This window comes from Papio anubis, chromosome 1 (genome assembly GCF_008728515.1).
Source record: "Papio anubis isolate 15944 chromosome 1, Panubis1.0, whole genome shotgun sequence".
NCBI lineage: Eukaryota > Metazoa > Chordata > Mammalia > Primates > Cercopithecidae > Papio > Papio anubis.
This window is the reverse complement of record NC_044976.1, coordinates 181,896,248-181,912,593: the sequence shown is the minus strand read 5'-3', so window position 1 is coordinate 181,912,593 and position 16,346 is coordinate 181,896,248. Positions and strand designations below refer to the sequence as shown.

At 35.6% G+C, this 16,346-nt stretch overlaps 1 protein-coding gene across 6 annotated transcripts in view; it reads left to right on the top strand.

The window, feature by feature from the left end:
- Nucleotides 1-16,346, top strand: part of CEP350 (centrosomal protein 350) — a 112,848-nt gene that overhangs the window by 51,497 nt on the left and 45,005 nt on the right. For all 6 annotated transcript variants that reach the window (XM_031658060.1, XM_031658057.1, XM_031658053.1 and 3 more), the window contains 4 exons: nt 150-334; nt 819-906; nt 8,311-8,457; nt 11,200-11,357. In XM_031658060.1, the coding sequence (XP_031513920.1) occupies nt 150-334; nt 819-906; nt 8,311-8,457; nt 11,200-11,357 (578 nt within the window). The remainder of the gene's footprint in view (nt 1-149; nt 335-818; nt 907-8,310; nt 8,458-11,199; nt 11,358-16,346) is intronic.

Here is a 16,346-nt window from a genome sequence, read left to right as displayed (position 1 = left end):
CTCATGTGCCTTTTTAAAGAATATTCTCTTACATTGTTGATGGCCTTGTTAAATACATAGTTTGTTTTTGTAAATGCATACCACTTTTAGTGGAGTGAAGTACCAAAAGGTTAGATGATGATAAACAAGAAAGAAACCATCTACTTTAGGAACTGAACATGCCATTCTCAGGAGGACAAGATAGCTTTTCTAAATTTACTATGGAGATGGTTCGACAGTATATGAAAGAAGAAGAAATGAGGGCAGCTCACCAGTCTTCACTCCTGCGTCTCCGCGAAAAGGCCTTGAAGGAGAAGACTAAGGCTGAGTTGGCCTGGTTAGAGCATCAAAAAAAGTAAGTTCTTTCAGTGAGTACAGTTTTCACTAATTTCTTCATTCTTAAAACAGAATGCTTTATATTTTAAGATGTTTTTGTTTCCTCATTTGATTTGATTTGAGCAACCCAGTTTCTCAAGCTAGAAGTATGGCAGTCATATTTGATTTGTATTTCTTTCAAGACCTCCTCCTACTCACATAACATTTTCTTTGCATTCCTCTTTTACCACTTAACTGACTGTAATCTTATGTTGTCATATGATACAATATTGTAAATTTCCCAAAGTCCTTCTGTCTTCAGAGGACACATTCTAGGGCTTGCATATACCTCAGTAAAATACTTATTCGGATATGAATGGTTACAGCTACATGTAGCAACTGCTTTTCACATTTGAAAATGTTAAATTGGTTTGTAGACTTTTTAGTAGTCAAGAATTCTTGACATTATTCAGGTAAGAGAAATTTAATCAAATCTTTGTCTGAATGAAAAATATTATTTGCAGACATCTACGAGACAAAGGAGAGGATGATAAAATGCCCCCACTCCGGAAGAAACAGCGTGGTTTGCTTTTAAGGTTGCAGCAAGAAAAGGTATGTTAGGGAAGACACCCCTTTAGGATAGCTTATAAGGCAAGTTAGTTTATGGAATCTATTATTTTGCCTGATTTCTTTTCCTTATTATTGCCTTAAATGAGATTTAGTTGATACTTCCACTGTTTATGTTCATACTACTATACTTATAGGGGTTGCTTGATAATCTACTGTATTTCTCCTAAATTAGGATTGTGTGTCACTGCTAAATTAATAAAATACACAGGCAAACTTTCTACCTTCATGTAGTAAGTAAAAGAAAAATACTCTTTTGAAATACATATTTTAAAAATTAAGATATGTGTAAAAGATTCTATTTGGATTAAATTTTAAATTATTGTTTCCCTAGACTTTCATGACATATTAATTACATATTGATAAATATTTTGGCTTAATGGACTTAGAAAGACCTTAGTTTTGAATTCTGGAGAGGCAGCATGGTAGTGTAGTGGTAAAGAATTCAGGCTCTGGAGTTAGATTTCCTAGGCTAAAATCCCAGCTTTACCAGTTGCTGGTTTCATAACCTGGAACAAGTTACTTAACTTCTCTGTGTCTCAGTTTCCTCCTCTGTAAACTGAAGATAATAATAGTAACATACTTTATAGGGTTGTTTTGAGGAGTAAGTGAGTTAATACATAAAATAAACTTAGAGCAGACCATGGCACAATGGTAAGTGCTCAATAAATGTTAGTTGCTATTATTTGAATTCCAGTGTTGTCCCTTGCAACTGTGTAATCACGGTCAAAGTTTAAGTAACTCTCTGAGACTTAATTTCCTCATCTGTAGGAGTGGGATTATACTTCATATGGTGGTTGTGAGGATTAAATGAGGTAACATATGTAAAATGTGTTTCACTGTGCCTGGTAAGTATTCAATAGATTCTAGTTATTTTTTTCCATATTAACCTGTTGCCAGGTGCTAGCTACTATGTTAAATGATTTAGGAACCTAACTATCTGAATTATATATTGGCTTATTACTTAGTTATATGTTTATCCCAGGAAACATTACAGAGGATATGAATTTGAATAAATTCTGAATTCTATTAAAAAAAAAAAGTTGTGTATTTTTAATCCAAAAAATTGATTTTAAAATAAATTAAAATTTTTTCTTAGTTAAAATAAGTAAATAACTTTCTATAATGTTACAGTAGCTTTCTGTTATAAAATAAAATGAAAACAAGATTTATAAATTTATCCCTCATTCTGTGGGGTTTCTTTTCACTTTCTTGATAGTATCCTTTGAAGTATAAGATTTTTCATTTTAATACGTCTGGTATTTTATTGCATGCCTGCTAATAACACATTTTTTGTTTTGATTAGTTTGAAAATGTATTTGTTTCACCTTTATGTTTGAAGAATATTTTTAATAGGCATAAAATTATTTTCTTTCAGCACTTTTAAAGATGTTTTTCCATTATTTACTGCTTTTATTGTTTATGTGGAGAGGTCAGTTATCTTAATCTTGTTCTTTTGAAGGTTCCTTTTAAGATTATTTTAAAATTATCCAATTTTTCAGTAGTTTTACTATGATGCATGTAGGCGTGGTTTCCTTTGTATCCATCCTATTTAAGATTTGCTGAGCTTCTTGTATTGGTTGTTTTATTTAATCAGTTTTTCAGAAACTGTCTCTTCGTGTATTGCTTCTGCTCCCGCCTCCCTTTTTTGTGTGTGTGTGTGAGACAGGGTCCCACTCAGTTGCCCAGGCTGGAGTACAGTGGCACGATCTCAGCTCACTGCAACCTCTGCCTCCGGGGCTCAAGCAGTCCACTCACCCAGGCCTCCCCTGTAGCTGGGACCACAGGTGTGCGCCACCAGTGCCAGGTAATTTTTTGTAGAGATGGGGTTTCACCATGTTGCCCAGGCTGGTCTTGAACTCCTGGACTCAAGTGATCCCCAACCTTGGCCTCCCAGAGTACTGGGATTACAGGTGTGAGCTACTGTGCCTGGCCACTTCTGCCTCATTCTTTTTCTCTTTTACTTCAGGGACTTCAATTAGACATAGGTTAGACCTTTTGACCATTTGCCACATCCCTTTCCTCTGTCTTGTTTGTATTTTATTCCTTAAAACAAACAAATTAAAAACTAAAAACACTGTGCTTCAGTTTGGAAAGTTTTTGTTGACCTGTCTTTGAGTTCATTAGTATGTCTTCTACTTTGCCCAATGTACTGCTAAGTCTCTCCAGTGAGTTCTTAATTTGATCTGTTTTAGTGTTTTAGTTCTATAATACCCAATTTCATTCTTTTTAAAATAGATTTTAAGTCTGTTGAAATTTTCTACCCTTTAATCTACTTGGTTTTTGTTTTTGTTTTTGTTTTTGTTTTTGAGACGGAATTTCACTCTTCCTGCCCAGGCTAGAGTGCAATGGTGCGATCTTGGCTCACTGCAAACCCTGCCTCAGCCTCCTGAGTAGCTGGGATTACAGGCGTGTGCCACCACACCCAGCTAATTTTTTTGTATTTTTAGTAGAGATGGGGTTTCACCATGTTGGCCAGGCTGGTCTCAAACCCCTGACCTCAGGTGATCCACCCGCCTTGGCTTCCCAAAGTGCCGGGATTACAGGCATGAGCCACTGTGCCCGGCCTACTTTTCTATCTTTTTCTACATATTATCCGTAGTTATTTTAATTTTCTGTACTGTTATTTCTTCCCTGTCTGCTTATATGTAGCCATCTGTGCCTCTATTATTACTATTGTCTGTTTTCTTTTTTTTTTTTTTAACTATCGTATGGCTCCTTTACTTTGCATGCCTAGTAATTTTTTTGTTGAGTACTAGACAGCAGTATATAAATAACTGCAAAGGCTCCAGCTGATGGTCTCTTTCCCCCAGAGAGGATTTATCCTTTCTTTTGCTATTTTATTAGAGTTTTCTTTTGCTATTTTATTAGAGTTATCAACTGTTCATCTTAATTCATTCAAAGATTGTGCTGAGTTAGGGTTGGGTTGTAGAGTTGGTAAGCCTCAGTCTACGTCTGGTTTGCATTGTCCCTAGGTTGGGGCTCTCCAGGGCTTCACTGGAAACCCAGATACAATTTTTTACTCAGCACAAGAGACTGGGGATTTCTGCTGTGCTTTCAAGACTTTTCTGGGTTAACTCCTTAGCCCTCTATGTGCTCCTTCAGAACTTGACAACTGCTTTGAGGAGAATGTGAGTTTAAGATCTCCTGAGTCTCCAGTTTTGTCACTGCAGCTCTGTATAGCTGGTTAGAGTGTTGACTGGTGTAACCACTTTGAGTTGAGAGCAATTGCCACTACCTGGTTTAGTTGAGGACATATATGATATATGACTCAGCAGTTCTGTCTTGGTATATATCCTAAAAAAGCTTTCACATATGTGCAGAGGAAAATGGAAACAACTTAATTTCTTCAATAAAAGAATAAATGAAATAAAACATATTCTTGCAAGAAAGTATAGTACTACAGGAAACTGAATGTATTAGATATCAGCACTGTCTATAGAGATACCTGAAATGATAGTAATTTTCTATATCTGTGTTGTCCAATACTGTAGCTACTAGCCACATGTAGCTAGAAGCTGTCATACTGGAGAGTGTAGCAGTAGATCTTCCTTTACCAAAAACCATAATGTTCTTTTTTATAGAAAAGCAAGATGCAAAGAATATATACAGTATTATACCAGTCGTGTAAATTTTTTTAATGTAACCAATTAGTAGTATATGTTCTGTGGAACCACTCATGCATCAAAAGCAAAAAACCACATATAGGAATGATACACTTCTGGGGAAGAGAGGAAGGAGGAAGAGATTGGCATGGAGTTTGGTTTCATCTATGTTTATCTATTTATAGATAACATATTTGAAACAAATGTGCAAACTGTTAAATATGTTCAATGCCAGTGGTAGGGATATGAGTGACTACTTTTTCTTTTTGTAATACTTAAGAATTTTTTAAGTAAATGTGCAAAATATACTCTTTGATCCAATTGGTTACCCTGAAAAGTTGCCTTATAAGGTTGAAAGAACCAAAGTATAAGAATATATGTGCTAAGATATCTATTGCAACTGTAGCAGAAAGAATTCTTTTGACTGATAGTGAAATGGCTGGCTCTAAGCAATTTGGTACAACCGTATCCAAAAAAGAGAGACCGTATTTTTCTATGTCTTACTAGTTTTACCCTCCCTGAAGTGATATTCATAACACATAAAAATAACCATTTTAATAAAGTGAATAATTCACTTATACCATTCACCATTTTAAAGTAAGCAATTCATTTGTACAACTTTGTGTGTTCTTACAAGAGGAGCAAACCTTGTTTCCCAAGTATTCCTTAGAAATTGTCTTTTTTTTCTTCTAGGCTTGAATTGGGTGAATTTATACATTATTTGGTTCAGAAACTCAGGCCTAAGTTATTGGAAGTTTCAAAATGTACTTTGTGAAACTCTGGCCTCTAAGACCCTTTCACAGGTCTGGAAGATCAAAACTATTTTCATAATGATACTCTGATATGAATTTACCCTTTTCACTGTGTTGACATTTGCACTAAATAGGAGAAAACAATGCTGAGTAAAACTGCTGGTGCTTTAGCACAAGTCAGTGGCACCAAACCGTATTGGTAATTGTCTTATTCTTCATGCCACTTACTTGCAGTTAAAGAAAGCAAGTTTCATTTAGAATGTCCTGATTGAGTAGTAAGAATTATTAATCTTATTGTCTTAAACTCTTGAGTACATGTCTTTTTTGTATTCTGTGTGACAGAAACGGGAAATCCATAATCAGACACCTTTGCTCGATACCAGAATATAGTGATTAATTCAAGGAGAAGTATTTGTGCGCTTGTTTGAATTGTGAGCTTTTTTTAAAATTTTTTTTCATGGAATAGCATTTTTACTTGAAAGAATGATTCAAGGCAAACTGTGCTAATTCAGATTTGGTTATTTGACAAATGTTTTTCTCAAAAACGAAGCAAGTATCCCTGTCACTTCAGAAAAATAACTGACAGCATATATTGCCAATGATAAATTCAAGCTTTCACACACAAGTCAGGATTCTGAAAAATTTCCATTGCCCACCCAAAATAATTTTTTTTTGAGATTAATGGTGATATTCATGAGTATAACTGTTTGATATTGCATAATAAAGTGTGTCAACATTTAGAAAATCCGCATAACTTAGTGAACCAACATTTTCCCAGTGATCAATGCACAATGTTAAAAAAAATCAAGCTAGACGATAAAGAGATATGCAAAACGCTAAAATATCATTCTTTTCACTAAATTATTTTTTGTTTTGGAAAATATAGTTACTTTCTTTAAAATGTATACAACCATTGTATACTCATTAGGGAATGAGAATAAAGAGCAAATAATATATTTGCTCATAATGTATTTAGTATTATAAAAAATGGTTTGATGCTCAGAGTCCCCTGACAGGGTCTCAGGACTTCCAGGGACTCCATAGAGCACACTCTGAGAACTACTACTCCAGAAAAATTTATAAATGTGCCCAAGAAGACAAAATATATAAGGCTCTTTACTTACAGCATTGTTTGTACAATAGTAAAAAATAAACAACAACCTTAAAATCTCACCATATGGGGTGGGCACAGTGGCTCACACCTATAATCTCAGTACTTTGGGAGGCCAAAGCAGACGCATCACTTGAGGCCAGGAGTTTGAGACCACCCTGGGCAACATAGCAAGACCCTGTGTCTACAAAAAAATAAAATAAAAATTAGCTATGCATGGTGGCACGTGCTTGTAGTCCTAGCTACTTGGGAGGCTAAGGTGGGAAGATCACTTGAGCCCACAAGTTTGAGGCTGCATTGAGCTGTGATTGAGCCACTGTACTCCAGCCTGGGCAACAGAGCAAGACCTTGTCTCTAAAAAATTTTAAAAATAAAAGTAATCCCACCATATGGGTAATAGATAAATATATGGTTCTCCACTCTAATTTTATGCAGCATTAAAAGGCATAAATTAGCATGGCGAAATATCAAAAGTGATATCTAGTAAAGCAAGATTTAAAACATATACATATGATATTTATAAAATATTTTTAAACATACAAACCAAATAGTGTATCTTTTTGTTTACAGATAAGCACAAGTATTTTTAGAATAATTTAAAAAGAATGTGCTGGAAGGATAGATACCAAACCCATGATAGTTGTTACCTCTGAGGAGTTGGGGCACAAGATTGCAGACTAGTTTTATCCGTAATGTTTTATTTCTTTACAGGATTAAAGACTTGGAGAAAATATAACCGAATATTAACAATTGTTAATTTGATGTTTTGGAAGTGTAGATGTTTACAAAGCACTTTTTTGCATTTTAAGGTAGTTTCAAAAAATCTCAATGATTAAAATAATTATAACTACAAATTTTAATGTCTTTATTATGCTTTATTAATAAGAAAACATTGATTGATTGATTGATTGATTGATTGATTGATTGAGACAGGGTCTCACTCTGTTTCCCGGGCTGGAGTGCAGTGGCATGATTTTGGCTCACTGCAACCTTGACCTCCGGGGCTCAGGTTGATCCTCCCACCTCAGCCTCCCAAGTAGCTGGGACCACAGGTGAGTGCCACCATGCCTGGCTAATTTTTGTATCTTTTGTAAAGGCGGGGTTTCACCGTGTTGCCCAGGCTAGTCAACTCCTGGGCTCAAGTGATCTGCCTGCCTTGGCCTCCCAAAGTGCTAGGATTACAGGTGTGAGCCAACATATCTAACCAAAAAAACAGATTTAAAACAAATTTATTTTTAAAAAAGGATTATCTGTTAAATTTTGACAATTATTAGCAGTGAAATGTGTTATCTTCTGCCCACATAGCAATTGAAAACTTAGTATTCTGTGTGGAGAGAGATTGATGCAATGTAGTCTTAAATGTTTCTGGTAGCATTGTAGGCGGGGGCAGTCCTTTTTTGAAAGCAATTTTAAAAACTGTTTTTAAGAACCATAAAATGATTCATTGTCTTTGACGTGTTTATTTTACTTTTAGAAATCTCTCCTAGAGAACTAGTCTGTGGTATGGTCATTAAAGCATTATTTGGGATAGTAAAACATTATAGGGGCCTAAAAGTTTAGCAATAGAATAATAGTTACATTAATTAGTTTACTTGATAAGCAGCTATTAAACTAGTAAGTGTAAACGTTAAGTGGCATTATGGAAAAATGTGAAATGTATGTTTTAAAATGGGATATGAAATTATCAGTCTAATTATAATTTAAATAAAATTAAGGGATCATATGAAATTATTTTAGAATGGTGGGATTGTATGTGATTTATTTCCTCCCTCATTATTTTTTAAACTTTTCAGTATTACTACTTTTGTTATAAAATACTGTATGTATTTGTTTTTAATATATGTGATGATTTTTTTTTAAATATTACTTTGGCCTTGTCTTCTTCCAATCTTGATCCCTGTCTTAACTCTTTAAACCTTAGGCAGAAATAAAACGTCTTCAAGAAGCCAATAAGGCAGCTCGGAAGGAAAGACAGCTGATTCTTAAACAGCAGGAGGAGATAGAAAGGATCCGACAGACCACCATAAAACTACAGGAGAAGTTGAAGTCTGCAGGGGAGAGTAAATTGGTAAACTACATGAAGTTATTATTTGTTTCCTGTCTTAGGTTGATTGCCGGTATCTCACCCTGTCTCATGTTCTAAGATGATAGTCATTTAAACAGTATGATACAATAATGAACTAGGATAAAGTTCTATGGATGGGCCAGTCTTAGTCCATTTTCTGTTGCTATAACTGAATACCTAAGACTGGGTAATTTATAAAGGAGCAAAATTTTTTCTTACAGTTCTGGAAGGTGAGAAGTTCAAGGTCAAGGTGCCACATCTGGTGAGGGCCTTCTTGCTGGTAGGGACTCTCCACAGAGTCCCAAGGGGTGATGCAGGGCATCACATGACATGGGGGCTGAGCGTGCTAACTCAATCCTCTCTTTCTTATTAAGCCACTAAAGTCCAACCCTTATGACATCGTCTATTTCTAATTACCTTTCGAAAGTTCTACCTCTCAAATACCATAGTCTGATTTCCCACTGTCTTAATGTTACAATGAAAATTAAGATTCAACATGAGTTACAGAGGGGACAAACATTCAAACCGTAGCAATGCCCTAATGTATAGTGAGAGTTTTATTTTTTTCCTATGGAATATTCAAATTTTGAAAGGGCCACATAGTTCTTATACAATATTAGTTTAATTTAGTATATATTTCACTTACAAACTAAATTGGAACAGAGGGCTTTGCTCTTATTTATCAATCCAAATATATTCTTCAGAATTAATGGGGGACACTGTTTTACTATTTACATGATACTCATCTTAGCTATCCAACTTTAATACAATGATACATGATTCAAAGGAGATATTAGACAAAAACAAAATTTGAAACTTTTTTTTTTTTTGGTCGAGGGAGGACACGGTTTCACTCCATCACCTGGACTGGAATAAAATGGTGCAATCACAGCTCACAGCAGGCTTGACCTCCCAGGGGTCAAGTAATCCTCTCACCTCAGCCTTCCCAGTAGCTGGGACTATAGGCATGCACCTCCACCCCCAGCGAACTTTTTGTAGAGATGGGGTTTCGCCATGTTGTTCAGGCTGGTCTCCAACTTCTGGGCTCAAGCAATCCATCTGCCTTAGCCTCCCAGAGTGTTGGGATTACAGGTGTGAGCCACCATGTTCAGTGGACCTATTCTAAGGTACTATAAAATGTCAGTGTAGAGCTGGGTGCCGTGACTCACGCCTGTAATCGCAACAGTTTGGGAGGCCTAGGTGGGCGGATCGCTTGAGCTTAGGAGTTTGAGATCAGCCTGGGCAACAGGGCAAAACACCCAGCTCTACAAAAAATACAAAAATTAGCTGGGCATGGTGGCATACACCTATAGTCCCAGCTACTTGCAAGGCTGAGGTGGGAGGATTGCTTCATCCTAGCAGGCCGAGGCTGCAGTAAGCTGTGATCACACCACTGCACTCCAACCTAAGTGATAAAGCACGACCCTGTCTCAAAAAAAAAAAAAAAAAAAAAGTCATTATAGTGTGAGAAAACTCAAACTGTATAGCAGTATAATTTTTAAAATTCCTAATATGCTCTGCTTTGATTTTTAAAGTAAACTTTAAATTTTGAAAAAATCTGAAACTTACAGAAAAATGTCAAACAGTACAAAAAATTCTGTTATCCTGAGTTATCTGAGAGTAAGTTGCCAACAAATTAACAGTGATACATTACTACCGCTTAATCTGCAGACTACCTGAAAGTGGTTGCCCTTCTCATTCCACCTGGGCTCTGACTCCCCAAATTGGGCTATTCCCATCTCCTCATACCTTCTCTTCCTTATCTCTTTGGACTCTGGCTATTGTGCTAGGAAGTTCTCTGTGGTAAGGCCATCCTCACTGTGTTTGGGCTTGCAATTGTGTGTGGGGTCACTTCCATGTGACATTCTTGTTGGCCTTCTTGGGCTCTGATTCTCCTTACCAGCCACCCTCCTGCATTAAATGCCCTCTTCATCCTGCTCAGGTTCTGAGACCCCACTCTTGCCCTCCTGTGTCCCTCAACCCCTACAGAGATGCCTGCCTTGCTCTGTCCCATCCAGTGACTTTAAGACTGAACTGTTCAGGAGGAAGAAAGGGAAGCTCAAGGGCTCTACTTTTTTTTTTTTTTTTTTAACAAAATAAAAACAGTCATGACTGTCCCTACCCATCTTCCTGAAAAGTTAGGAGAATAAATGACTGTGGGGAAGGCATACTAAGCAATTAAAGTTTTACTTTTTGCTCATCAGAAATAATGTATTGATTAATAGTTTCCAGATGTTTTCTTTACAAACTTTTTTAATTTTTGAAAACCTAGTTTTGCATAAGGAATATTCAAAGGAAAAAACCCTTGCCCTCGTATGATTAAAATAAATGTTACATCTTCCAGTCATTCTTTGTGTCTGTACATGTGTGTTTTATATAGTTGTAGATCTAACTTTTTTATTCCTTTTGAGTGGTTCAACTTTGAAATCTCAGAGAGGATGTGTAGATACTAGATTACTAATAGCAGAAGCTTTTTTGGATTTCTTACATTTCTTTAAAATTATTACATGTTGTGATATTCTCTTTTTCTCTCTATATATAAATGATGGTAAAAATATACATAATATGAAATGTACTAGTTTAACCATTTTTAAGTGTGTGATATATTTTGTCCTTTATTATCTTATTTTCAACTCTTGTTATAAACATTGTATTGTGGATAAATTTAATTTTGAATTGACAGTATTATGATGACTTCAAGGTCCTATTAAAGTCCAATACAATTTTGCCTCTTTTTGTTTGCAGGACTCTCATAGTGATGAAGATACAAAGGATAATAAGGCAACCAGTCCTGGTCCAACTGACTTGGAGACCCGCAGTCCTTCTCCCATTTCAATCTCCAGCAGTGAAACTAGCAGCATTATGCAGAAACTGAAGAAAATGAGAAGCCGCATGGATGAAAAGTAATTTGTTTTGTATAACTATCTCTTGTTTAGTTACATTGAAAGTAGTACAACAAATAACATTTGTAATATACTTCATTAGATTGAGACAAATATTTTATGGATTCAGTAGCATTTTAGCAGAATTGTTAGAAGCCAATTAACTGTAGATCTTATTTATAAAACAATTTTAATACGAACAGGTTTCTTATTTTAAAAAACCAAAAAACAAGGCTAGGAGTGGTGACTCACACCTATAATCCCAGCACTTTGAGAAACGGAGGCAGGAGGATCATCTGAGCCCAGGAGTTCAAGACCAACCTGGGCAACATAGTGAGCCCCCCGTCTCTACAAAAAAATAAAATTAGCTGGGCATGGTGCCATGTGCCTGTAGTCTCAGCTATGTGGGAGGCTGAGGTGGGAGGATCCTTTGAGCCTAGGAGGTCAAGGCTGCAGTGAGCTATGATTGTGCCACTGCACTCCAGCCAGGGTGACAGAGCTAGACCCTGTCTCCAAAAAAAAAAAAAGTATCTGCACGTGTACCCATAACAAAGTTTTCCCCTTTCTTTTACTAAAAGAAAGGCATGTCTAATAATTTGGGGAAGCAACTAATGGTATATCCTGACATTTCATCCTGTGGCTCTCTGGCACCTCTCAGGCTTATTCAAATAGATGAAATTTTAACCTGGTGAATAGGTATGAGTTCCTTAGCTAAAAGCAGAAAGGCTGAAAATTTCCAGGAATGTTGATTTGGCAGTCTAACCTTCTTCTAAAATAGTTCTGAGAATTAATGTGTAAAGACTCTGAAAGAAAGCTACTCCAACTTAGATATAGCTCAGGTGTACATCAGTGTTGACCATATAAAATGACATTTATGTGAGACTTTTACTCTTTGGGGTATATATTTAATTAAATACGGTTATAAATTAACTGCTTGTGGACTCTATTCTTGCCTCTGTAACCTCCACCCCATATCTAGCTTCCTCGAAACCCATTAAATATGAAAGAGACTCATTAGAAATTTTTGTTGACTACCCATTTTAAGTTCGCAATTTGAACTACTACAGATTGAATTTAAGTTTTAATTTGATAACCTTTGGCAGTATACCACACATCACCAAATTTAATGATGCTCTATTTATATGTTAAATCAATCTATAATTTAGTTTGTTTTGCAACAGTCAAGCAGTTGTAAGTGAAATCCTTACTTTCTGTAGGTGCAGTTCTATATTGGCACTTCATTGCAAGAAAGGCATTTCATAACTTAAAAACACCTAAATTGATTATGAAAATGTCTTAAATACAGCTTTAAAAAATTAAAAATATAAGAGGTGAAACCAAGTATTGACAAATATATGAATGAATGTTCCTTTTGGATGATTTCCATGGGATAGACTGATAAAGGCTTCTTCAAGTAGGAATTTATTAAAATTTAGATTAAACATGTTTTCTTCCTTTCCTGATAAAAATTTCCAGTAGCCTATATGGGCATACTGTATTGTTCCAGCAATCTTTTGAAATAAAAATTAGAATAATCTCTCCGATTTTTATCACTAATTTGACTTTGTATATCTGCCACAAATGTCTTTGAGTGGTAAATGTTGGGGGAACACAGTGTCAGGGTGATTTCTTCATTGATCCCTTGCTCTTCTATTTCAGTAAAATCTTCATTGCCAGTGTCTACGAATGATATCCTAATTTGACCACCTTTGTAGAAAAAAGCTGTTAATTCTAGTCTGCCCTTGAGGTCAGTCAGTTTCTGGGCTGCTTATTTCAGATTTGGTTAAAGCTTTAAAAATCCTAAATAACAAGTTTAAGTTTGGATTTATTGACTTTGTTCCAAATTTTGTTAATTATTTTAATATACTCCAAAATATTAATCACCTAGAGTGTTTGTATTATTCCTCTACCTTTCCTTGACGACTATGGCAATTGATTTTTGAGAGATTTGTCAAGGAGAATAGGCATTGAAGCATTCAGTGACTTTTTGATCTGTTTGAGGCAATGAAATTGTGTTTGTGATAGGAATAAAGACAGTAGTGTCAAAGAAATGTTTGAATGATGGTGCTGAAATCTGAGGATGTGGCCGGGCCTGGTGGCTCACGCCTGTAATCCCAGCACTTTGGGAGGCCGAAGCGGGCAGATCACCTGTGGTCAGGAATTCAAGACCAACCATGGCCAACATGGTGAAACCCCGTCTCTACTAAAAATACAAAATTAGCCAGGCGCGGTGACACATGGCTGTAATCCCAGCTACTCTGGAGGCTGAGGCAGGAGAATCACTTGAACCTGGGAGGTGGAGGTTGCAGTGAGCTGAGCTCACGCCCCTGTACTCCAGCCTGGGCAACAAGAACAAAACTTAGTCTCAAAAAAAAGAAATCTGAGGATGAACTAAAGTATTTTCCGAAATTGGTGGTGCATAGAAAAGGAAGAGTATTGTTATGCACTATTTTTTGGTCTCTGAAACAAAGTAATGTGAAAACTAGCTTTTAAATACCATTTATATTATCAGAGCACCATAGTTTCATCTCCTTCAATAATGTTGGAATGTCAGCTCAATAAATACAGAGTCAGTTAATTTCATAGTCATTTGCTACAGTAGACACCTAACGACAAAATCATTTGAACCTCTGCTACTTCGTGACCAGGAACTTATTTGTTCCATAGATTTGCAAAGGCAGTCATTCCTATTTTATTGTTATAAATCACCAAAGAGTAGTCGTCCTTCTCAGTAAATTTAGCTAGTTTTTAGGGGGAACCTTTTCATTTTGTGTCATTGCTTATTGGTAACTTTCTGAACTCTGATTTTATGACAGATATTTTTCTGAAGTGATCATATCATTTTTGGCTATAGTGAAAGATTTCCTTTTTTTTTTTTACTGAGACAGTAATGCCTTTATTGAATATTAAAAGCCATATGTTATATTCCTAACATATGGCTTTTGTTGACCTCTTCGTTGAGTAGACATTTTATAAATGTCATATAATTTCCATTTATCAGCATATTAAAAGGAAAAAATAATATTCAAAATGTGAAAGACAATAATGAAAACATGTTTGCAAAAGACATACAGTAGATCTAAGCCATGAACTGAATAGCTCTCGGTGTTTTTGGTTATATTGGTAAGTGAAATCTGAGTTTTATTACTGCAAGGGATGTTATTTACAATTTAAGTGGATTGCCTATAAACATGAAACAGATATTCATGGAAAAACACCCCGATTGACTCTTCCTGTTTATAGAACAAACGAAACACTGAAAGAATGGTGTTTTCTTCATCTTTAAGTGTTTCATTACTTAAAATAGGACACTGCATTTTTTCTTTCATTCGTTAACAGTAGCTTCTTCTTCCATATTATTTATTAATTATACACTTACTCTCTCAGCAATTGTTTATTGATTAATGTTTGAGTATGCTAAGTTCTGAGGGGTACCAAGATAAATCAGACTTAAACCCTGGTCTCAAGCTTAGAGTGTAGACGGAAAAAAGAATGAGGGGCAGGTTCATATAGAGAAGTATATCTAGATCAATTGTTAAGGAAGTTCAGAAAAGAGAAATTCTTACTGACAGTGTGATATATGTCAAGGACATTTTCATGGATGAGTGTACTTTTTTTAAGAGTCTCACTATGTTGCCCACAATAGGGTTGAATTCAAACTCCTGGGTATGAGTGATCCTCCCCACTCAGCCTCCTGAGGGAGTTAAATATATTGTTGAATTAGTAAGTACTTTCAAACATCAAAAGAAGGGGCAGAAAGTATATAGCTATTTTTTGGTTTGGTCATTCATTGCAGACCACGGTAGCATAGAAAGATGAAACCTTTAGTCACAACATTTTAAATACTCTTTTTACACTTCCCAGTTGGCTTACAACACTGTTAAAGGAGAAAAATTAATGTATTTGGTTTTAAATGATTGATCAAAAAGTTAAGCAGATAAATATTTTATGACATTTCTCTGTCCAAATGTCTCTGTCCAAATTTATTGTCTGATCAATGTCGAAATCTTCACCATTAATATGAATTTTAAAAATGAAAGATTTTCAAGAGAAGGCTTTTGATATTCCATTAAAGGAGATATTTTAATTAGATTGTTTTAAATAATAATGTTAAATAGCATTGCCTTAAATTGAATAGAATTTTCTTAGATAACATTCTAGTCTACATATAGTAGCTGAATAAATCCTGATAGTCTGATACTTTGTTTTTATTCTCTGCGGGAATTCCTAGGTCAGGAGTAATGTGCTGTATTATTTTGTTTACTTAGGTGTATGTAAATTATTAGATAATTTTAAGTAATAGAATAGATTTTGCTATAGAAAATCAGACCTGGAGGCCGAGACGGGCAGATCACGAGGTCAGGAGATTGAGACCATCCTGGCCAACACGGTGAAACCCTGTCTCTACTAAAAATACAAAAAATTAGCCGGGCGTGGTGGCGGCGCCTGTAGTCCCAGTTACTCAGGAGGCTGAGGCAGGAGAATGGCGTGAACCCGGGAGGTGGAGCTTGCAGTGAGCCGGGATCTGGCCACTGCAGTCCAGCCTGGGCGACAGAGCCAGACTCCGTCTCAAAAAAAAAAAAAAAAAGAAAAAAAAGAAAATCAGACCTAAGCTACATTTTCTTTTTGGTCAAAACTGTCTGTATCCTCATTTGTCCTCCTGTTTTTTTTTTTTTTTTATTATTAAAGATGCTAAAATACTCAAAATAATCCGTTTTAAAATGTAAAGCACTAATGTTCCATTTTTAATTATAACAGTAATAGAATTAAAAACCCAGAAGGAATAAAATGATTTAAGGTATTAAGTTTTTTTGTGAGTTTTGTTTTGGGAAGAGTAAAAAGTAATGTTTTAGTTTAGCTAGGTAGTCTCAGTAGTTTGGAGATACATAGCATTGCATAAGGATTCATTAATAAAGCAGCAGTAATTTTCTTCAAGATCAGTACAAATACAGCAGTGATTCTTAACTTTTTGGGGATCTTGAGTTCACTTGTAAATCAGACGAATGCTTT